We start from the raw sequence: 25,195 nt of genomic DNA on the forward strand, positions 1-25,195 counted from the left end.
TACTGATTTAACATAAGACCAGAACTTCCTAGGATTTTCTGTCAAGTCGGTACCTAGTATTTTACTTTCGAATTCACTGAACGCTTCACGCATAGCCCTCCTTACGCTAACTTTGACATCGTTTAGCTTCTGTTTGTCTGAGAGGTTTTGGCTGCGTTTAAACTTGGAGTGAAGCTCTCTTTGCTTTCGCAGTAGTTTCCTAACTTTGTTGTTGTACCACGGTGGGTTTTTCCCGTCCCTCACAGTTTTGCTCGGCACGTACCTGTCTAAAACGCATTTTACGATTGCCTTGAACTTTTTCCATAAACACTCAACATTGTCAGTGTCGGAACAGAAATTTTCGTTTTGATCTGTTAGGTAGTCTGAAATCTGCCTTCTATTACTCTTGCTAAACAGATAAACCTTCCTCCCTTTTTTTATATTCCTATTAACTTCCATATTCAGGGATGCTGCAACGGCCTTATGATCACTGATTCCCTGTTCTGCACTTACAGAGTCGAAAAGTTCGGGTCTGTTTGTTATCAGTAGGTCCAAGATGTTATCTCCACGAGTCGGTTCTCTGTTTAATTGCTCGAGGTAATTTTCGGATAGTGCACTCAGTATAATGTCACTCGATGCTCTGTCCCTACCACCCGTCCTAAACATCTGAGTGTCCCAGTCTATATCTGGTAAATTGAAATCTCCACCTAAGACCATAACATGCTGAGAAAATTTATGTGAAATGTATTCCAAATTTTCTCTCAGTTGTTCTGCCACTAATGCTGCTGAGTCGGGGGGTCGGTAAAAGGAGCCAATTATTAACCTAGCTCGGTTGTTGAGTGTAACCTCCACCCATAATAATTCACAGGAACTATCCACTTCTACTTCACTACAGGATAAACTACTACTAACAGCGACGAACACTCCACCACCGGTTGCATGCAATCTATCCTTTCTAAACACCGTCTGTGCCTTTGTAAAAATTTCGGCAGAATTTATCTCTGGCTTCAGCCAGCTTTCTGTACCTATAACGATTTCAGCTTCGGTGCTTTCTATCAGCGCTTGAAGTTCCGGTACTTTACCAACGCAGCTTCGACAGTTTACAATTACAATACCGATTGCTGCTTGGTCCCCGCATGTCCTGACTTTGCCCCGCACCCGTTGAGGCTGTTGCCCTTTCTGCACTTGCCCGAGGCCATCTAACCTAAAAAACCGCCCAGCCCACGCCACACAACCCCTGCTACCCGTGTAGCCGCTTGTTGCGTGTAGTGGACTCCTGACCTATCCAGCGGAACCCGAAACCCCACCACCCTATGGCGCAAGTCGAGGAATCTGCAGCCCACATGGTCGCAGAACCGTCTCAACCTCTGATTCAGACCCTCCACTCGGCTCTGTACCAAATGTCCGCAGTCAGTCCTGTCGACGATGCTGCAGATGGTGAGCTCTGCTTTCATCCCGCTAGCGAGACTGGCAGTCTTCACCAAATCAGATAGCCGCCGGAAGCCAGAGAGTATTTCCTCCGATCCATAGCGACACACATCATTGGTGCCGACATGAGCGACCACCTGCAGATGGGTGCACCCTGTACCCTTCATGGCATCCGGAAGGACTCTTTCCACATCTGGAATGACTCCCCCCGGTATGCACACGGAGTGCACTTTGGTTTTCTTCCTCTCCCTTGCTGCCATATCCCTAAGGGGCCCCATTACGCGCCTGACGTTGGAGCTCCCAACTACCAGTAAGCCCACCCTCTGCGACTGCCCGGATCTTGCAGACTGAGGGGCAACCTCTGGAACAGGACAAGCAGCCATGTCAGGCTGAAGATCAGTATCAGCCTGAGACAGAGCCCGAAACCGGTTCGTCAGACAAACTGGAGAGGCCTTCCGTTCAGCCCTCCGGAATGTCTTTCGCCCCCTGCCACACCTTGAGACGACCTCCCACTCTACCAGCCTCAATGCGGGCAGTATCCCGGGCAACCACAGTCGTAGTCCGATCGGGGGATGCGTGGGACAAGCTGGCCGTCCCCGACAAACCCCCATCCGGACCCCCACAGCGATGCCCATTGGCAACAGCCTCAAGCTGTGTGACCGAAGCCAACACTGCCTGAAGCTTGGAGCGAAGGGATGCCAACTCAGCCTGCATCCGAACACAGCAGTTGCAGTCCCTATCCATGCTAAAAACTTGTGCAAAGAACGTCTGAACTAATCTACAGAGAGTGCAAACAAAAGACACAAAATTGAAGCGGTTATTAAAATACAAGATTGCCTAGTAAATGCAGTAATGCTGCCACTTGTGCACTGCTGACACACTGCTCGGCGGCGGAAGGAGACTACGCGATTTAACACTATTTGAGTACTAAAACGTGATGCTACAACTCTCAAATACTATAATACGCCCGAAATTTATGAATTAAACAATGCAAGTACCAAAAACACGCAAAGAAATTAAGAATTAAACTATGTAACAAATGAGTGAGCTAGGAGTATACGACTTGCTGCTGCAGCTGCTTATCCAACGGCGGCAGGGAGCACACTGACTGTGACCAACCGACACTGGCCGTTCAAAACAAAAACAGATGACAGACGACTACGCGAATTTACACTATTCAGGTACTAAAACGCGATGCTACAACTCTCAAATACTATAATACGCCCGAAATTTATGAATTAAACAATGCAAGTACCAAAAACACGCAAAGAAATTAAGAATTAAACTATGTAACAAATGAGTGAGCTAGGAGTATACGACTTGCTGCTGCAGCTGCTTATCCAATGGCGGCAGGGAGCACACTGACTGTGACCAACCGACACTGGCCGTTCAAAACAAAAACAGATGACAGACGACTACGCGAATTTACACTATTCAGGTACTAAAAGAGTTGAGGGACATGAAAGGGAAGCAGTGGTTGGGAAGGGAGTGAGACAGGGTTGTAGCCTATCTGCAATGCTATTCAATCTGTATATTGAGCAAGCAATAAAGGAACAAAAGAAAAATCCATGGAGAAGAAATGAAAACTTTGAGGTTTGCGTATGACATTGTAATTCTGTCAGAGACATCAAAGGACTTGGAAGAGCAGTTGAATGGAATGGAAAGTGTCTTGAAAGGAAGATACAAGATGAATGTCAACAGAAATAAAATGAGGATAATGGAGTGTAGTCAAATTAAGTCAGGTGATGCTGAGGGAATTAGATTAGGAAATGAGACACTTAAAGTAGTAGACGAGCTTTGCTATTTGGGGAGCAAAAAACTGATGATGGTCGAAGTAGAGAGGATATAAAATGTAGACTGGCAGTGGCAAGGAAAGCATTTCTGAAGAAGATAAATTTGTTAACATCAAGTATAGACTTAGGTGTCATGAAGTCTTTTCTGAAAGTATCTGTATGGTGTGTAGCCATGTATAGAAGTGAAACAGGGATGATAAATAGTTTACACAAGAAGACAATACAATAGGAGCTTTCGAAATGTGGTGCTACAGAAGAATTCTGAAGACTAGATGGGTAGATCACTTAACTAATGAGGAGGTACTGAATAGAATTGTGGAGAAAAAGAATTTGTGGCACAACTTGACTAGAAGAGGCAACAAGGGATCACCAATGTAGTTTGGGAGGGAAGTGTAGAGGGTAAAAATGATAGAGGAAAACCAAGGGATGAATACACTATGCAGATTCAGAAGGATGTAGGTTGCAGTAGTTACTTGGAGATGAGGAAGCTTGCACAGGATAGAGTAGCATGGAGAGCTGCATTCTCTGGACTGAAGACCACAACAAAAACAACAATTGTTACTTTTGGAAGTTGCTCTCAAGGCATTACACAAATTGGATTAATACAATTTCCAGCAATATGTCCAGCCCATAACTGGACTGAAGCACTTGAGATCCCTGCTCAGCAACTGAAGAAGATTGGTAGAAAAGTTGCAGAAATATCACACAAAACAATAACGTTAACTCAGCTTCAAATATCTGGTGATCATCAATGTCACTGAAAAAGTTTGAAAAATCTTGATCTCAGCAAGAGAAAATAGGGTGTTTATTCATCAAAAGCAAGCAGTAACGGTATTGTTTTAAGTAAATAACTATAATTTTTGATGAGGTTTCTTGAAGTGTCTTGAAATTTTTGCCTTTGCTTCAGGATGTGTTTACTCCTTAATAATATTTGTTGTTGGTAATAGAAATTAGTTTTTTGTCTCCTTGTGTACCTTCCAGAGTGAGTTGTAATAACCTAGTTCAAAAGTGTCCAACAGCTACCATCAAACATTCAGCAAGAACATCTTTACCAGTCAAAAGAAAATTAAGAAATATACTTGATTAGCTATTCACGTAAATTATTCACACCTCCTGTTTACTCCTTTTTCTATTATTAAAGACATATATAACTGTTATTCTTATATAAATATTAGTGCTTACTTTCAAACATTAGGTTAGCAGTAGCTAATAAGGAATAGGTATTTAATATAATTCAGGAAGCAACAGCTTTTTAAAAGTAACAGCTTTCCCACTAATTTTGCTGTATTAAATTTGGTCTGTGTTAACACAAATATTGTGGATTAGTCCAGCAATAGTTTTCTGTTTATACAGTATACTGATTCATTTTCTAACATCTACTTATCTTTTCAATTACTATTTGTTGACTACTTATTTTATACCTAAGCAGGTTCTCCCTCTTCATAATACCTTCAAAACATGATCAATGAACTAATTAATTAATTATATGTGTTAGAGACAAACACTGTACCACGAATACAGTGGATTGTGAATTGTGTTTTATTCATCTCATGACGCACATTTGCAATCTATTTGGTTTGTGTACAGGAGACAAGTCAAAAATTTATAATACAGTTACAATTATTTTTACATTAATAAATCATAGCACTACAATAAATAATAACACTATAAGGATATTTCTTGGAATGTGTAACACACTGTATCCAGCTCAAATTTTAAGTTTGTCCTGCATGAATTCATCCACTGAGTAACAACACTTTAGTGTCAGTACCTCGTATAGCTTTCTTTTAAGTGATACTGAATTCAGCAGCATCAACTTGTTCCCTTTTAATTTCTTACAAATTTTCATTCTCATGTGTTGAGGACCCTGGGCAAACAGTCTGAGGTGGTGGGTGTGGAGCATAAAATTTTCTTTGTTTCTAGTATCATGTGAATGGACAAAATGGTTTCTCTCAAATAATTCATGTCTGGTGTACAAGAATATAATAATCTCATATATGTATAAGAATGGCAGAGTTAATATTTTAAGTTTTCCAAATAATGGTCAACATGGTTCTTTGTGATTTGCAATGTACATATTTCGAATGATATTTTTCTGTATTTTTAGTATCCGCACTATGTTTGTCAAATTACCCCAAAAACAATTCATACCTAACAATGGATTCAAAGTAGCGTGTATATGCTAATTTTTGTGTCTATGTCAGTTGCAGTTGATAATATTTGCATTGCAAATGCAAAGCTGCTCACTTTGTTTGCCAGGTATTCAATGTGTGCCTACCAGCTCAAATTTTTATCTACATTTAAACCAAAGAATTTGACTGAGTCAACTCCTTCTATATCTTGGTTGTTGTGTACAGTGTTAATCTGCTCACATTTTGACTGTTTGGTTTTGAACTGCACATGTTTAGAGTCAACCCATTTAGCTGAAACGAAGTTTCTGAGGTACTGAGGGTACTGATCACAGATTTCCACAGTTATTATCTTTGTCTTCACTGAGTGTCAAGATGTGAGTAGTAGTCATATACAAATTTATTGCTCTCTAATCTTTGTTCAAACAGACTGAGACATATTGTGGACATCAGGTGTTTTTCAACGAAGCTCAGTTATCGCCTGTATTTCCTAAATGTTCCAATTACTGTGTCTAGATGGTTGCTACCTCAACTCCATGTGGTTTCATAAGTCCTATGATGAAAGAGAATCTTCAGGTGCCACATAAATGAAAATGCAAATTTAAAATTAACAATATTGAAAAAAAGTGAAACTGAAACTATAATACACTGGCGGCAATTACAGCTACAGCACTAAGAAATACAGCAAATAAAAAAAATTACTTATTATCAATATACAGTATAGTAGGAAGAATACATCATTAAATTTGTGGGTAAGCTGGGGTATATGGGATGGTAAATTTAGTACACAGAATTTCGAACCCCCCCTTACTCTCACACTATAAACCAATCTTCAGAAATTAAAAATGATTTTCCAAACTTTTCTTCTATCATGATTATGTTGAAATTAGTTATATTCAGCTTCTGTTAATCGTAAGATGAATGTGGAAGAGTTAGAATATTATTTTCAGTAAGAATAGTGGGAATAACTATTATAACTTTTCTTCTTTCTTGATGTACATCGTAGATTTCTTCTATTGCCCGCACAGTAGTCATAGTGGATGACATTCTCCTGCATGGATACAAAAGAGGAGTTTGGATGTGCTGATTTTATATGTTAAATCAATAATAAGATGTTGCAGGCTTTTGAATTCTCTTCAAAACAATTTTATTCCATATTTTGGAGATACTTTGAAACAAACACAATAGAGACAACTCATTGGGTGCTTTCAGCAGCCACCTTCAACTCAAAACACACTGCTGCACAGCTAACTCGACAAGGATAGCAAAGATAATACAAAAAGTGACCAAACATGTATATCTTGAAATACAAACTCTCTTCCCCCTCCCCCCTTTCCCGTTGTTCCTTACTTGCTTCAAAATTCGAGGAGATGTGTCCCGTCTTTGCAACTAAACGAAGGCAGTTTGTTTTTTGCCTTATACATTTTGCTTCTTTTATTTAAGAAGCATCTTTAGTGGTCTGTAATATAATAAATGCCTTGTGTAGTAGTTACATGAAGCTAGGAATGACTTTTGAAGCATAAGTTTCATGAGATCAAATTATAAATAACACCTCACAAAAGTTGTGCCACCAAAGTTGTTTCCAAACTAAAAAACAAGAGAATAATAAGAGAAAACATAACATATTTGTAACTACTACATAATGCATTTATTGTATACATACAAAACCAAGCATGTATTACAAGCCACTGGATATGCTTCATAAATAAAACACGTATGTCAATAAATAAATAAATAATGCATTTCATTTATTTGCAAAGGCAGAACATACCTCCTTGAACAGAAACATTGATCCTGAAATTCTGATTACTACATTCAAAGCAATTTATAAATGGTTAATAGTTTATGTTGCAATGTTTTTGTAAGCTATATTTTTAAAAAGTCACAGAAATGATATAATCATTATAATTATAAATGTGAATGACTAAATTTTGAAATAAGTACAATGAACAAAAAATAATTGCTTTTCAGTGATAACAAATTTTACACTAAATTCGTGTTTTTACTCCTGTGCACCAAAACCACACTGAATGTAAATTTACCACATGTGCACTATCGGATTGTGTTGTGAACTAATATTTATTTATTTATTTATTATTTTACATATCTAATTTCGTAGGACCAAATTGAGGAGCAAACCTCCAAGGTCATGGAACATATTGGTACATGAAATTACAACATAAGAGTAATAACAGATAAAATAAAATGTTTATGAACCCAAAAAAGAAAAAAGAAAAACAGCCATAAGTTTTTGTATACGTAATCAACAATATAACACACAAATCAGCTTAATTTTTCAAGAAACACCTTGACAGAATAGAAGGAGTGACCCGTGAGGAAACTTTTCAGTTTTGATTTAAAAGTGCTTGGATAATTGCTAAGATTTTTGAATTCTTGTGGGAGCTTATTGAAAATGGATGCAGCAGTATACTGCACACCTTTCTCAGCAAGAGTCAAGGAAGTGCAATCCAAATGCAGATTGGATTTCTGCCTTGTTTTAACTGAGTGAAAGCTGCTAATTCTTGGGAATATGCTGATATTGTTAACAAGAAAGGACAGCAAAGAATATATATATACGGAGAGCCCAGTGTCAGAGTACTCAAACTAATGAACAGGGGTTGACAAGAGGTTCATGAACTTACACCACTTATTGCCCAAACTGCCTGTTTCTGAGCCAAAAATATCCCTTTAGAATGGGAACAGTTACCCCAAAATATAATACCATGTGTTATAAGCGAATGAAAATAAGCAAAGTAGACCACTTTTTGTGTTGAACTATCACTTACTTCAGATACTGTTCGTATAGTAAAAATGGCAACATTAAGTCGTCGTACAAGATCCTGAACATGGGCTTTACATGACAGTTTGCTGTCTACCTGAATACCTAGAAATTTGAACTGTTAAGTTTCACTAATCATATGTACATACTGTGAAATTAAAACATTGGGTTTTGTTTAATTGTGTTTTAAAAACTGAGTCTTACTATGATATATTTTATTTTCTACAAGCCATGAACTTACGTCGTGAACTTCATGATTTGAAATAGTGCCAATATGTATCAGATTCTCCAGTATATGACAAAAGAAAGTGCACTTACCATTTCCATTACAAGTTCCTACTTCTGGTGACAACAGTGGCTCTAATTCAGCTGGGTATTGAGTCAAACTAAACTTCAGTGACAGATAAAGTTATGTCATTCCATGCTGCTTCAGCTCCATGCCACAATTCATCAATTGTAGTGGCTGATAAGTGGTGGCTTGCCAGTCTTTTGGTAACTGATGACAGGATGTTTTAACACATTAGCAATCTCGAGAATGTGCTGGCCTGTGCAAAAGTCAAACATGCTGTATATGAAGATAGCCTGTGACAGCATGGACAACAAGTGATCGTAGATTATCTTGCTGAAAAAATGTCACTGAAACCTCTAAGAGAGGGCACCAGCCACCACCCTTAATGCTTGAGAAATGTAAAATGCCCTTAATGCTTGAGAAACGGAAAAGCTGCTGTTCAAATTACTGACTGTTTGAACCAGAGATGATTGTATTATGCACCCAGTGGCACAACATACCATCATGCCAAGTGTGGGGCCAATATATTAGTGTTGTTGTTGTTGTTGTTATGGTCTTCAGTCCAAAGTCGTGTTTGACACAGCGCTATACTAGTATATCCTGTGCAAGCCTCTTTATCATTGCATAATTACAGCAGATAACATCTGTTTGAACCTGCTTACTGTATTTGAGTGTTGGTCTCCCTCTACAATTTTTACCTTCCACACTTCCCTCCATTACCATGCTGATGAGCACTTTATGCCTCAGGATGTGTTCTATCACTTAATCCCTTCATTTAGTAAGACTTCACAAAAAATTTCTTTTTTTCTCCAGTTCATTTCAGTACCTCCTCATTACTTATTCAATCTACTTACCTAATCTTTAGCATTTCCCTCTAGTACCACAATTCAAAAGCTTCTGCTCTCTGCTTAGATGAACTGTTTTTCACCAACATTTCACTTCTGTACAAGGCTACACTCCTGGCAAATACACCCATAAAAATTTCCTAACATTTAAATTTATATTTGATGTTAAAAAATCTTTCTTTTTCAGAAAGGCTTTTCTTTCCATTGTTAGTCTGCACTTTATATCCTCTCTCTGCTACACCAGTGTCCGTTAACTGCTCTTCAAAGTTCTTTCGCTTTGCTAACAGAGTTGTAATATCATCAGCAGATGTCAACCTCTGTATTTCTTATCCCTTAATTTCAATACACTTTCCAAATTTCTCCTCTACAGCTTGCCTGGTGTCCAGATTGAATAATATCAGGGGTAGACCACAACCCTGTCTCACACCTTTCTTAACTACTGCTCCCTTTTCATGTTCTTACGTGCTTATAACCGCACAGTGGTTTCAGTATGAGTTGTATGAATAACCTGTCATTCCATCTATTTTATCACTGCTATCTTCAGAATTTCAAAGAATGTTTTCCAGTCAACAGTCTCAAAATATTTCTCGAAATTTACAAATAGTGTATATGTAGATTTGACTTAACCCATCTTCTAATATAAGCCTTAAGATCAGTTTGCTTGTATGTGTCTACTCAACTACTGCTTCCTTTTCATGTCCTTCAATTCTTATAACTGCAGATTGGTTTCTGTATGAGTTATGTGAATAACCTTTTGTTCCCTCACTATCTTCAGAATTTCAAAGAGTATTTAGCAGTCACCATTGTCAAAAAATTCTCTAAATTTACAAATGGTATAAATGTAGGTTTGCCATTATTTCTTAACCTACTATAGCACTTCTGTAGATTCCTTCCACTGTTCAGCTTTCCCTTCTTGGTTAGCATTGGGTTGCCATCTGAGCTCCTCATATTCATACAACTGCTTCTTTTGGTCAAATGTCTCATTCATTTTCCTGTAAGTGGTATTTATTTTTTCCCAAGTCATGCATGCTTCAACAGTCTTGCATTTGTTCTCTAGCTGTACCTGATCAGTCATTTTGCACTTTCTGTTAGTCTCATTTTTTAAATGTCTGGACTGGAACTGCAGCACAGGAATTAAAACCACTATAGCAATGGTGAAAGAGGCATTTTATAAGAAAGAAGAACTTTCTGCAACAGTATGGACAAAGATTTGAGAAGAAGAAGAATTTGAGTAAAAAACTAATTAAGTCTGTATGGAGTGTCCTCCTGTATGCTGCTTAATTGTTGCTACTGAGGAAGAAATATAGAGCACGGCTGGAGGCTTCTGACTTGTGGACGTGGTGGAGGCTAGAAAAAATAAGTTGGATTGATAGAGTGAAACCTGGAAAGCTACTGAGAAAAGAGCAAGAGTGAAGAAAATTACCAAATGTAATAAGAAGGAAATTAAACTGGATTGGACATATATTAAGAAAGAAGGAGGGATGTATAAAAAACATCTTAGAGGGATATGTGGAAGGAAAGAAGAGGTGAAGGAGTATGAGATTTCAGATATCGGATGATGTGTTGGACAGCAGCACATACAGCAGCTTTAAGAAGGATGCAGTGGATCACAGGATATGGAGATGCAAAGGACCTGCAAATATAGCAGAAAACTATGTAGGAAACTGTACACCTTGATGAAGGTTTCTTGGGTCTCCAGCAGGGTGGTAGCGTTGATACCTCGCGATGTTTCGGGAAGTGTCATACTACCCATCTTCGCCAGAAGATGGGTAGTATGACACTTCACTGGGAAAGCCTACAGTCACATAAACTGTATACCTATTTTATTTTTGTAATACTATGTTCTTAGAAGAAATCCATACAATGCACATTGTCACCGATGAATAAACTACTTCTACTACTACTATTACTGCTACTACTGGTGATGATTAGTATGATGATGATGATGATGATGATGATGATGATCCCCTTTCACCTTATACATTTGCTGCATTTATATACTTTCTCCTTTCCTCAGTTAAATTCAGTATTCTGCTAGGATGATTCTTCGTTCCTCTCTACTCTCTTTATACTACCCACCTTCCACATGGAGCACGTCCCTATCTCACCATTGACTTCTAGTATCAGCTGCACACAGTTCACATCAACAAGTGTATGGGCCTGAAGATGATGTTGTTACAATGTTGAAACTAGTTGCCAAAATAAAGTCAACTCCTTAAATACAGCTGGAGTAATTTCTGCATTTTTAACATAAATTTCTACTAGCTGATGCCCCACTGTCCTCCATTTCAACTATGGATGTACAAAGATGGAAATTGGAGGCTTGCCTGCTCTGTAAAGCACAACAGACAGTAATTTGTGGTAGATATGACAACAGAGCACAATGCTCATGCACGCGTAAGTGTTCTGGAGCACACAGTTCAATGCACATTATTGAACATGTGGCTCCACGGCAGGTGGTCCCTATGTGTTCCCTAGTTGAGACAATGACATTGTCAATTGCAGTGGACAGGGGATCATCATGATTCAATGGTGAATCAATGGAAACATTTTGCCTGGTTGTATGAATCATGTTTCTTGTTAAACCAGGTCAGTGGTCATATCCTGAGACACTGTCGTACAGCCAAGTTGTTCCTCAAGATGTTAACTATGTGACAAATGCAGATTGTTGGGAGCAGTTTTATGTCATTAGGGACATTCCCTGGACTTCCATGGCTGTGGTAGTAGTCGAAGACACCATGACAGCTATGGATTATGTGAACATTGTTGCAAATCACCTACATCCCTTAATACTCGATGTCCTTTCCAACAACAATGCCATTTTTTGGTACTATAACTGTCCATGTCAGAAGGTCTGAATTATCCTAAAATTGTTTGAATAGCATAATAGTGAACTCAAATTGCTTTCTTGGCTGCCATCTTTGCTTGATCTGAACCCAATAGAACACATGTGAAACACTAATCACTGACCTATAATACACTCCTGGAAATTGAAATAAGAACACCGTGAATTCATTGTCCCAGGAAGGGGAAACTTTATTGACACATTCCTGGGGTCAGATACATCACATGATCACACTGACAGAACCACAGGCACTTTTCTGTCACTTGTCACTTCTTTCAAGCCTCAAAATGCTTTATTACTGTGAAAAATGCCAAGCTGCATTGTGGTTTGGAGGCCCTGACTGAAACCAGCTCTCTGAGATTTCAGGCGTGTGTGCAAGTCGCATGTGTGTGTGTGTGTGTGTGTGTGTGTGTGTGTGTGTGTGTGTGTGTGTGTGTGTGTGTTTACTGCTGACAAAGACCTTAATGGCCAAAAGCTATAATTGTGTGAATCTTCTTGCTGTGCCTATCACAACTCAGCATATCCGCTATATGGTGAGTAGCAACTTTCCTTTTCTGGTATTGTTACATTCCATCCTGGATTTTCCATTGTTTGATTTAAAAGTCATCTTTGTTTTCTATATGCATAGATGTTTCATACTGTATTTGACAAATTCTTGCAGGAGGAGGTGGAGGAGAGGAACTTCATGTAATAATTACGATGCTGTGATATAGAGATTTGCAAGTACTGATTTCTTTATTTTGAGTACAATTTCCCTCTCTGGCTGTTCTTTCTTCTTTCCTTGGACTTCATCTCCTGTGTAGTCTGGCCTGTGCTGGAGATAAAATTCATGCTTACCTAGGTTCAACAAGTTACCAGATGAGGGAAGTCTCTTTTTAAAGACGTACATCTATTCTCCCAGCTTATAGGCTTCTGTAAAGCCCCATATACAATTGTCTGCAAATTAGCTTTGACAAATAATCTATTGTTAACAAAATTATAAACAGTTCAATGTCCGTTCCCTAACAGGCTTTAGTGCAGACTCTCTGGTGAAACCTGCTCTTCTTCTTCTTCTCTTTCTTCTTCTCCTTCTTCTTCTTCTTTTTATGAACTAGTCCATTGTCAAGGATTGTACTGTTCTATGGTGCACAACATGTCTCAGAGGCACTGGTGCATTTGCATGGAATAATCCCCAAATCAGCAATCGCTGGAAGGCTTGACCAAAATGCAAAGCTGCCCCCTTCCTGCAGAAATGTTGTTTCCATTACACTCATTCACATGCACAAACAATACACATCCTCCACACAATATTGTATTTTCAAAAGTGCCAAAAAATATTAATAAAGATTAACTCTGTTTTTAGCAAGCATAATTTGTTGGTACTATTAATATCGTGCAATTCATCACTTCCCAGAAGTGATTTCGTTACACCTCAATGCCTGTGCATCACACAGCACTTCATCTTAAATGTGAGTTATGGTCAGTCAGTCTCCTCTGTCATTTGTTACTTGTTACTTTCTATCTTCTCTTATGTTTGTATATTATGCTTTCCAATGCATTTGCACACCTATCTTCATTTAATTTTAATTTCTATTGACTGCTGTTCTGGCAAGTGCCTGAGATGAAGTTCAAGTTTCCTGCCATTGGCTGTCTCTGCCATCTGCCAACCCCCCCCCCCCCCCCCCCCCGTTTTTTTTTTTTTTTTTTTTTTTTTTTTTTTTGTGGAAACAGGCTCCTACATTAATTCTTTAATTAAATGTAATACAAAAATTCAACAATAAATGATATGAGTTACACTCCTGGAAATTGAAATAAGAACACCGTGAATTCATTGTCCCAGGAAGGGGAAACTATATTGACACATTCCTGGGGTCAGATACATCACATGATCACACTGACAGAACCACAGGCACTTAGACACAGGCAACAGAGCATGCACAATGTCGGCACTAGTACAGTGTATATCCACCTTTCGCAGCAGTGCAGGCTGCTATTCTCCCATGGAGACGATCATAGAGATGCTGGATGTAGTCCTGTGGAACGGCTTGCCATGCCATTTCCACCTGGCGCCTCAGTTGGACCAGCGTTCGTGCTGGACGTGCAGACCGCGTGAGACGACGCTTCATCCAGTCCCAAACATGCTCAATGGGGGACAGATCCGGAGATCTTGCTGGCCAGGGTAGTTGACTTACACCTTCTAGAGCACGTTGGGTGGCACGGGATACATGCGGACGTGCATTGTCCTGTTGGAACAGCAAGTTCCCTTGCCGGTCTAGGAATGGTAGAACGATGGGTTTGATGACGGTTTGGATGTACCGTGCACTATTCAGTGTCCCCTCGACGTTCACCAGTGGTGTACGGCCAGTGTAGGAGATCGCTCCCCACACCATGATGCCGGGTGTTGGCCCTGTGTGCCTCGGTCGTATGCAGTCCTGATTGTGGCGCTCACCTGCACGGCGCCAAACACGCATACGACCATCATTGGCACCAAGGCAGAAGCGACTCTCATCGCTGAAGACGACACGTCTCCATTTGTCCCTCCATTCACGCCTGTCGCGACACCACTGGAGGCGGGCTGCACGATGTTGGGGCGTGAGCGGAAGACGGCCTAACGGTGTGCGGGACCATAGCCCAGCTTCATGGAGATGGTTGCGAATGGTCTTCGCCGATACCCCAGGAGCAACAGTGTCCCTAATTTGCTGGGAAGTGGCGGTGCGGTCCCCCTACGGCACTGCGTAGGATCCTACGGTCTTGGCGTGCATCCGTGCGTCGCTGCGGTCCGGTCACAGGTCGACGGGCACGTGCACCTTCCGCCGACCACTGGCGACAACATCGATGTACTGTGGAGACCTCACGCCCCACGTGTTGAGCAATTCGGCGGTACGTCCACCCGGCCTCCCGCATGCCCACTATACGCCCTCGCTCAAAGTCCGTCAACTGCACATACGGTTCACGTCCACACTGTCGCGGCATGCTACCAGTGTTAAAGACTGCGATGGAGCTCCGTATGACACGGCAAACTGGCTGACACTGACGGCGGCGGTGCACAAATGCTGCGCAGCTAGCGCCATTCGACGGCCAACACTGCGGTTCCTGGTGTGTCCGCTGTGCCGTGCGTGTGATCATTGCTTGTACAGCAGTGTCTCGCAGTGTCCGGAGCAAGTATGGTGGGTCTGACACACCGGTGTCAATGTGTTCTTTTTTCCATTTCCAGGAGTGTATTTGAACCTTTTCAAGCTTTTAACTTATATTGAAAAATGGTGCGATTCTTGTTTCACATTTTATTCAGCCTGCTGTCTTAATGCAAACAAAAAGAATTGAAGCATACAGTTATGCATTGGGCTAACCTTATTCGTGGGAGAGTTAAGAAAACGTGGCTGATGACTGTGAGAGAGAGGCAGCAGTGGTAATATAGGAATGCAGATGGGGAGAGGAAGACATGAATGTGGCTCAAGTACCAGCATCAGTGAGCTTTCACATCACTTGACAATATGGCGGATGGATGGTTGGGAGGGGGAGACTGCGGGGAAGAGGATATATGTGCAGGATGAGTACAGTTAGCGTCCAACAACAGGGGTGAAGGTGAGTGCAGAGCAGAAGCCTCAGGCTTTTCAGTAGCTCAAGAAAGGGTTTGTCCAAAAGATACTAAAGTTCTCCATTTTGTTTATGTGCCTTTCAAGGCCTCACAGCCCCTACTATTTAGTGGCTTCTTACCTTTACTCTGTACATTGTTTACATTCTATAAGGAAAAAATGTTCAAATGTTTGTGAATTCATAAGGGACCAGACTGCTGAGGTCATCGGTCACTAGACTTACACACTACTTAAACTAACGACAACACACACAACCATGCCTGAGGAAGGACTTGAACCTCCGGCAAGAGGGGCCACGCTATTTGTGACATGGCGCCTCTAACTGCGCGGCCATTCCGTCAAGACTTCCAATTACCAAGAACAATTATGTTTCTATCCAATTTTCTTATGTTGGTAATCACAAGTTTGCCAGATCCATGGTCAAATTAGCAACACATGATAGTTTACTACAGGCTGAGTGGAGCTGAAAATCCTATATTATTGGCAGAATATATATGGCCACTTATGTGCTACTGTTTTCTATCATTTGTTATCTGGTGCTGGATAAAGGCCTCCTCAAGAGTTGTGCATGTACAAGCATCTTGAGTTGTTTACATCTGTTTCTCCTACATGTTTTCTAATGTCATTTAGTCACATTCTGTTACTTCATTTTAATGTTTATTTATTTCTTTATCATTTGGAATCCAGCAAAGAACTTCCTTGTCTCCTCTATCTTCTTCTCACTTGGCTGCAGGTCTGGCTAACTCTATTTCTTTTCCATCACAGTCATGATTACATCTTTCACTACAGCTGGTTATCTGATTCATTTGTTTCTTTTTGCCTCTCCAAGCAATATCCAACCTGCATTTCCCATCCTCACTGAACAATGGCTTCAACATCTGTTGGTACCAAAAGTCAAGACTGATAATACACATTGATTGTAAAGCTTCCTTCAAGTTGTATGTGAACTTATAAATGAATTAGATATCACCGTACATCTGCATGTAAATTTTTTAGAGAAATAGGGGAGGTCAAAGATAAATAAAGGGGATGAATTATGATAATACAGGGTGATTCATGAAGATATGCAAATATTTTAATATGTTATTCTACAAGTAAAACTAAGGAATAAAATTCATATAAACATAGGTCTGCAAATGTTTAGTTACGGAGCTACGGCTAATGAAACATGTTGCCTGAAATTTGGCAACTGCACCAATATAAAGCCATCACAAAACTGCAAAAGGTTAAAGTAAAGCACAATTTCCATTTATTTTGTTGTTATGTCCCAGAAATGTGTCTGCAGTAGTTTTGCAGAACATCAAGAGAAGCAAATATTATTATACAAGTAAATTTGTTTACTTTCCTGCACAAACAACAAAATCTGTTCATACACATGCAGCTAAATACATTGAACTCTGTGGAGACAGTTTTGAACATTTCTTGTGAATGTATTGTGAAATTGTACGTACACTGTACAACTTCCTTAACACTGAGCTTTGTTTCTTCTGGTTTAATAGGAATTCACTTGTACTATGGTATTAATAAAAGCAGATTATCTGACACATTCATACAGTTTCAGCTAACATTATTACCATCATTTTTCCATATTTAAATTCTCGACAACTTCTGTTGAAAACTTGTGCAATGGTCTGGAATTTAAAAAAGCAAACTGCACCAAGTAGTTAATAAAGAAAAATTTTTATGAAATTATGTCTTTGCTTCTCTGGATGTTCTGGAAAACTACTGCAGATACACATCTGGGACATGTTTTATTAGATTCACCAGATCAATAACAACAAAATAAACGGAAATCATGCTTTACTTTAACCTCGTACAGTTTTGTGATGGCTTCATATTAGCAAACTTGCTAAATTTCAGGCAAAATCTTTTCTTAGCCATAACTCCCTAACTAAACATTTGCAGACCTATGTTTATATGAACTTTTTTTCTGTAGTTTTACTTGTAGAATAACATATTAAAATATTTGCATATCTTCGTTAATCACCCTGTATGTGAGGAACATGAATCAATAAAATTAAAGAGCAGAGAAACTGTTTAATTAATTAATGCCTTTAATTTTTCAAAGAAATAAAAACAAAACAAAAATCAGCTTCAATTTCTCACACTTCATGTTAATAAAAGAGTGTGAAACATTGGGGGAAAACTAATGTTAAATACTTGCTAATTGCAGTCTATAGAAGATTTGTCCCAGAAGATCCCAAATGATGTAGGGCACGAGAGCAGAAATGCAGATAATCTATCAGAAAGACCAGTAAGTACAAATTTATCGAAACTTGCTCCACTCAGCTCAATCAGTGAAGTTACTCTGAGTAACTATGATTCTGACAAACTTGCAGTGAGTGCCAGTGATAGTGATGACAGATCTGAAGTATATTAGTCTTTTATTTATATCCGGTAAAAGTAAAAAGTACTTAAAAATGTTTTGTACAAAAATATGTGTTCAGATATTAAGCATTTATTTAAAAGACTTCATGCTGATACAAATCTTCATTAGTTAAAGTACTTTAGTGTGGTAACTGTAGTGAGCACTATTGGAAATGGAACTATCTTTTTGTATTTTTAGAAGCTGTAAAAATAATGGTATATTCACATTAAATCATCATATGTAGTGATCACATAAAATATATCATTAAAATTTTCCACATGTATAAGAGTTGTAGCAGTATTCTTATAAAAATGAATTTCATACATGCATGTGTCTTTTCATCAACTGTAAAGCTTGTCACAATCACATAAATAGCTCAGGTTGGGTTTTAAACCAAGTTTTTTTTTAATATATAATGAATCATAGCAGTCAGCCATAACTACAGGAAACAGCAGGATGTGAACCCTCATTCACTTTGAAATTCAATTGAGATTGAATGCGCACTGCTGACACATTTTTCATTAGCAATGAGAATACTAAGCCAAGGATAGAGGTAGTGCAAAAGTACTCTAACTGTCTATCTGTTTCTACTTTTTTTGTCTATATCCCCTCCAAAGTCATTTTCTTTTGTAGTAGTTTTCCATAAGTATGCTATGGTACATTTTCCCTAATCTGCCCTCTCAAGTACGGAATGAAGATGTTCCCAATACAGGCGAATTCTTTACCATTCCATGCACTTTTCTTGTTATGTCTCAGTAAATGCTTTCAATTTCTGTACTGCATTTATATTCTATCACTTTAACTGTGATTCTTACTGAAGGATACATAAAATGTGTGCACATTAGAGCTTAATTTGTACACATTTATTTTACTCCTAAGATAATTTATTTGTGAAATGAATGACATTTTATTTCTATAACTGTAACACAATTTAGCAAGAGAAAACAAGACAATGTTGTGCATAGATAAAAGAATCTTAGCTACAATAATACTGGACAAAAAATTGTGCACCTCATGGATGAAATTCTGTCCATCAACAACCCATGTCTATATGAAGAATCTGAAATATTCAAGAGTTTCATTACCATGGCAGTCAAGATAGTAGTGATCATGGGATTTACTTTATAACTTGGATATTTGATCCAAATTTATGTATTTTATTAAAAATTATAGCTGGCTTTTCATAATCGTATCTCTTACACTTGCTATTGGTTGTGGCTATTATATAACTTCTTGAAGTTAGCAGCATTATCTTTCCACACTAGGAAGAAAAAAACCTATCATTATGAAAGATTGAATGACATAGTATTGACTGAATATGAAAAATGATTTAGTCATATAGTATGATTCATTCACATGGTAGATAAAGAAATATTTACCTTTTCTTCAAGTTAATGGTATTGGCTTTTTGTTATTGTTACCCATGTTGCTTTAAAATTGATTATTAATCATTTGTATCCTTAGAATTAAGATTAATTTTAATTCAGAAGGCACTAAATTCATTTAATTATGGCATTATATTTATTATTGTCACCTGACTCCCCTTCAAATTTCATTTTCATGGATAAAATAAGCTTTGTACACCAGTTTCTTTAGCTACTAATATCCAAAATTCAGTACACAGTGTGAGTACTAATGATGGGGGAATATGAGCGTGTTTGCATTTAATTATTTATTGTAATTCCTGAGAAAGAAGTTTATGTCTCCATAAAACTCTCCTTTGTGTACCACAAATGTACAAGCTATTTATGTAAACAGTTATATGTTACAACCACATCTACTACTATGAGGATTATTTTATATTCTTATTTTTTAGTATGTCACCCTGTCTATTTCTGTTAAAGGAGGTGACAATGTTAAGAGTTTTTATTTATGATTATAAAAGTTTTATTTTATTGCCTTAATCAGTACAGAAGTGTTACAAGGCAACAGAGCATTGTGTATGGTTGTAAATTCACATGTACTATCATTTCTTAATAGCCACAACTTTGGTACTGTAAGAAACAAATATACATATATATATATATATATGTATTGAATTATTTCTGTCTTTCACATACTTAATCTGAGTCATTTGCATTCTAATCTCAGATACTCAACATACATCAGCAGTATTCATATTGGTCCTGGTTCATATCTTATTTTAGTGTGTGTGTGTGTGTGTGTGTGTGTGTGTGTGTGTGTGTGTTGCCCCTCTTCTGAAACTTTCCCTGCTAAAATAATAATAATAACATATTTTATTTTAGTAATTCTTACTCCATTCTTAAAAGCAAAAGTAATTAAAACACAACAGTTTTGAGCAACTCTGTAGTTCAAAATAAATTTCATTAAACTGATGCCAAAGTAAAAAAACCTAAAACTAAAGTTGGTAACACAAATGCAAGCTTGGAGGTAATGGTGAATCTCCATGCATAAAGTTTAAATGGCATTTCCTTTTTTGTTTCTGGCCTTGTAGATCAGTCCAATGATTCAGTTTTTGGAAAACTTGTATTTTAAAGTGGAACTATATACAGTGCAGCAATGTGATACTGTTTGTATACAAGTTACTTTGCTATAGATAACATTACTAGAGGTGAAACTCATGTGGTAGCAAGAGAATAAATATGAATACATGAGGCCTTTAAACTACTTTCATGATGCTTAAAGAAGTGAGCCACTTAATCACCTGAGCATATGTTCCAGAACTGTAAAAAAGTGTTATAGCTATTTCCACCCAGACACAATTCACTCTTCTTTTTCTATTTCAATCAATAACTGCCATGCTACAAATGTTCCAGTATAATTAAGCCAATGTGAAATGAAGAGTTTGCTAGTTCCTCCACACAAGGATGTTCAGATGATTTTTAAAAAGGGTAAAAATGCAACAAAGTAATAAAAATAAGTGTTTGTATTGCTGGTGCACTGTACCTCTGTAGTAACTGGTCATTGTCAGATATAATCTCTCAAACAGTAATACTGGTCAAGAGAAACAATACATTTTATAATACTTCCATGGGACTCAGAGGTTAAGGAATTTATAGGGACTCTCATTAGTTGTTTCTTATGATTTTGTGGAATTGTTTAAGATCTAATTTTAATTGTGTTTGTGCTCCCTAGCTGAAATGTTACTACTCGAGTATGGTTCTTTCTCTTGCTATTCCAAATTAGGATCACACACAATCTTCTATCATGTGAAAACAGGCAAGAATTAAGTAAATGAGAATGATGAATGTCATACAAGATTTTTATGGTTAATCATAAAGATATAAAAATTTAATCCTAGAACCATTGATATTGTTCTGATTTATTATGAAAATGTAACTGTTGCACATTGTGTGTGTGTGCGTGTGTGTGTGTGTGTGTGTGTGCGTGTGTTAGACCTAGTTTAAAATTTACAAACTGTGCTTTGGATTTAAGAAATTTACAAACTGTGCTTTGGATTTAAGAGCTGACAGCTCAGATACATTTTTTTCTGGAGTGGGGCATAAAGCTGACCCAAAAGCTGTGTTTTGTTGTTTGGGAATTGTGGTAAGGAAGAAAAGCAGTGCCTCAGTCACTGATTATTGCCACATTGTTGGTGCCTGTGTGTAGCACCTCTTATATCTTTGTTAGTATCTAGACATTTCAAAACTTATACTATGTCTTTGATCTGTGGTATTCTACTGTATCTTTTATAAAAACACAGTACATGTAACTCTAACATCCACTTGACTGTCTTCCTTTCTTAAACACTGTTACTGAACTAAATTGTAGTAGTATTATAGTAGGGGCATTCTGGTAGAATGTAAATAATTTAAGCTGTAAAGGAGACCACTCACCAAATAGCAGAGATGTTCAGATATCAAGAGGAACACACAGAAGAGAAACAAAACTGGCTAGCTTTCAGAATAAATCCTTTGTTGAGCTAAAGTACAAATAGACACACACACACACACACACACACACACACACACACACACACACACACACACACACACACCTGTGCCCCTACATTGTGCTGCCTAGACACACATTGCTGGGACTGCATTTTGGCAGGTGGGCTGAGGTGGAGTGGGGGGCGGGGGGGCTCGTGTCAGGAGGGTTGGGTAGAGGGAGGAGGCAGAAAGAGGGGTTGTGCATTGGTAGCTAGTGGTTCAGAGACATTCAACTTGTTTGCTGGCTATGAATGTGGAAGGGAGGGGTGACAGGTACAAGGGATACGCATGTGACGCACAGTTGTTGGAGCCAGGGGGGAGTGGCGCATACTAAATGTGTCATGGGGACATAGACTGAGATGAAGTGACAGGACACAGGAAGGGGAAACTTTTGTGAAGGGTATGGGGAAAGTGGGTTACCTGAGATGGTGGCCAGGATGATTATAGGAGCAGAAGAGGATGTGTTGTAAGGATAACTTCCTGTTGTAAGGCTAACTCCTATCCCCTTACGCAGAGAAGCTGGTAGTAGAGAGAAGGATCCAGTTGCCCATGTTGTGAAGCAACCACTGAAACTGAACATACTGTGCTCAGCTTCTTATTGTGCAAGTTGGTGGTCGACTTTGTTCTTGGCCACAGTTTTATGGTGGCCATTCATTCTGGTGGACAGCTGGTTGATTGTCATACCAGTATGAATCTGTGCAATGAATGCAGCAGAGTTTGTATATGACATGGCTGCTTTCACAGTTAGCCCTGCCTCTAATTGAGTAGGATAAGTCTGGACAAGACTGAAGTAGGAAATGCTGGGTGGGCGAATTGCGCAGATGTTGCACCTCGGTCTTCAACAGGGATATGATCCCTGTAGTAAGGGTTTGGTAATAGGAGTGGCATAGGGATGGACCAAGATGTTGTGTAGGATGGGTGGGTGATCAGATGTGACGTTAGGAGGGTTGGGAGTGATCTTGGGTATGATGATCCTCATTTCTGGGCATGATGCTAGATAATCAAAGCCAAGGCGAAGGATGTGTGTCAGTTGTTCCAGTCCAAGGTGATACTGAGTGAAGGGAGTCACTCCTTTGTAGCTGATTCTTGAGGTGGTGGGAGAATTAGGGGCATGTGAGGATATGGCATGAGAAATCTGCTGCAATCACTGCACAGCTTTTTATATTGATATGACAGCCAATCAGTCAAATGGCCACCACCAAACTGTGGCTATGAACAAAGGTTTGTGGCAAAACATGCAGTTGAACACAACATGCTCATCAGGTTACCTTCCTTTCAGAGGGCTGTTGCACGCAGCGACTGTTATATTGACTTGTAAATAATAGATTTCAGCCATCAGTCGTTCTTTTGATTTTTTTTTTTTTTAATTGACAAATTTAGATTTCATTTAGAAACTAGCCATTCTCAATGCTAAAAATACAACAGGTACATAGTTAGATGATGACATAAAAAAGTTGCAATTAATGTCTTAACTCATATGGTTTGTATATTACATACCACTATCATTTTTGATCAGTTGGTCGGGCTTCATCCACAGTTCATTGAATACTAATTTTTGCGGAGGGCGGGCAGTGTGGAGAACACATAGGTTAGTTACATGGTGCCATCTATGTGAACTACATATAAACCTCAAAGGAAGTAAACTACTTCAAATTTAATTACATAAAATGGAACATAAGTAAAAATCTTACATTGTCGTCTGACTTATTTCATATTTATCATTAAGTAATAAAGTAAAATAAGTCAGACAACAATGTAAGAATTTTAGTTATGTTCCATTTTATGTAATTAAATTTGAAGTAGTTTACTTCCCTTGAGGTTTATATGTAGTTCACATAGATGGCACCATGTAACCAAACTATGTGTTCTCCACACAGCCCGCCCTCCGCAAAAATTAGTATTCCATGAACTGTGGATGAAGCCCAACCAACAGGCATTACATGCATTGATCAAAACTGGTAGTTGTATGTAATATACAAACCATATGAGTTAAGCCATTAATTGCAACTTTTTATGTCATCATCTAACTATGTACCTGTTGTATTTTTAACATTTAGAATGGCTAATTTCTAGCTGAAATCTAGATCTGCCAACAACAACAAAATAATAATAAAAAGAATTCAAAAGGATGACTGATAGCGGAAATCTGTTATTTACAAGCCAACATGCTCAGTTTCAATGATTGTTTCAGAACATGAGCCATCTGGATCCCTCCCTCTACACCAGCTTTTCTGAACTACACAAATCCTTGCAACACATCCTTTGCTCCCATAACTGTTCTGGCCTCAATCTACATTAACCCACTGCCCCCACACCCTCCACACAACAGTTTCTCCTTCCTCTGCCTTGTTACCCTTTTCCAATCCATGGCTCCATGCCAACTTCATTGCATGCTGCATCCCTTCAGCTGCAGATCCCACGCATCACACGCCTAACTCATACACCTTTAACTCCTTCTTCACATGTTCCTAGCTAGAAAACATAACACCTTCCTCTAAGCTGCTAGCTACCCACTACAACAGTTCTTTCTGCCTCCTGCCTCTCTACCCATCTCACCCAACAGAACACCCCCCCCCCCCCCCTCCCAACCTAGTCCACATGCCAAAATGCAATCCCAGCATTTTGTATCAAGCCAGCACACTGTAGGAGCACAGGAATCCTCCCCACTCTCTCTCTCTCTCTCTCTCTCTCTCTCTCTCTCTCTCTCTCTCTGTGTGTGTGCATGTGTGTGTGTGTGTGTGTGTGTGTGTGTGTGTGACAAAGGATTTATTTGCTAGCTGGCAAGGTTTCTTTCTTTTTTTGTGTGCCTTTCAATGACTCAATGTTTCTGTTACTTCTAAATTATTTCAATGCAAATTACCACCAACATTCATGCAAGCAGCTTACCAGCTCATTACAGTGATCAGTCCCATTCATACTTCTGACCAATGTGACGTAAATATTATCCTTAGGAAGCATCGGTCTGGATGGTCCTCATAAAAGAACAGCACAGACCTAAAGTACGACAGAATGTCAAACCAATACTCATGTAGCCAACACCATTATTTAAATAACTCACCCAAATATGTATTTTATAAGAGAACAGTTCATATTTTACACGAACTAGGATGGTGGCTGATACTCAGAATTATGCAAAATAGTGATTTGCTTCTTCCTTCTTTGGCCTCTGACCAGAAAATGTTTTACAATGCTTGCTCGAATTTGCATCCACTGTTAGTGACATATCTCTGCTAAAGCAGCATCATCACTCAGAAACTGTAGGTACGAGTGAGACC

At 38.7% G+C, this 25,195-nt stretch overlaps 1 protein-coding gene across 5 annotated transcripts in view; it reads left to right on the forward strand.

Annotated features, from left to right (window-relative positions):
- The window catches only part of LOC126174781 (axotactin), a 567,513-nt gene that overhangs the window by 532,887 nt on the left and 9,431 nt on the right, over nucleotides 1-25,195 (forward strand). For 3 of the 5 annotated variants that reach the window (XR_007535484.1, XM_049921127.1, XM_049921129.1), the window contains exon 34: nucleotides 17,833-17,913. The exons of the other annotated variants lie outside the window; for them this stretch is intronic. Coding sequence is in view for 2 of the 3 variants with exons in the window: in XM_049921127.1 (XP_049777084.1) it covers nucleotides 17,833-17,913 (81 nt within the window). In the remaining variant the exon portion in view is untranslated. The remainder of the gene's footprint in view (nucleotides 1-17,832; nucleotides 17,914-25,195) is intronic. 5 annotated transcript variants of the gene reach the window in all.

The sequence above is a fragment of the Schistocerca cancellata genome, chromosome 3 (assembly GCF_023864275.1).
Source record: "Schistocerca cancellata isolate TAMUIC-IGC-003103 chromosome 3, iqSchCanc2.1, whole genome shotgun sequence".
In the NCBI taxonomy this organism is placed as follows: Eukaryota; Metazoa; Arthropoda; class Insecta; order Orthoptera; family Acrididae; genus Schistocerca; species Schistocerca cancellata.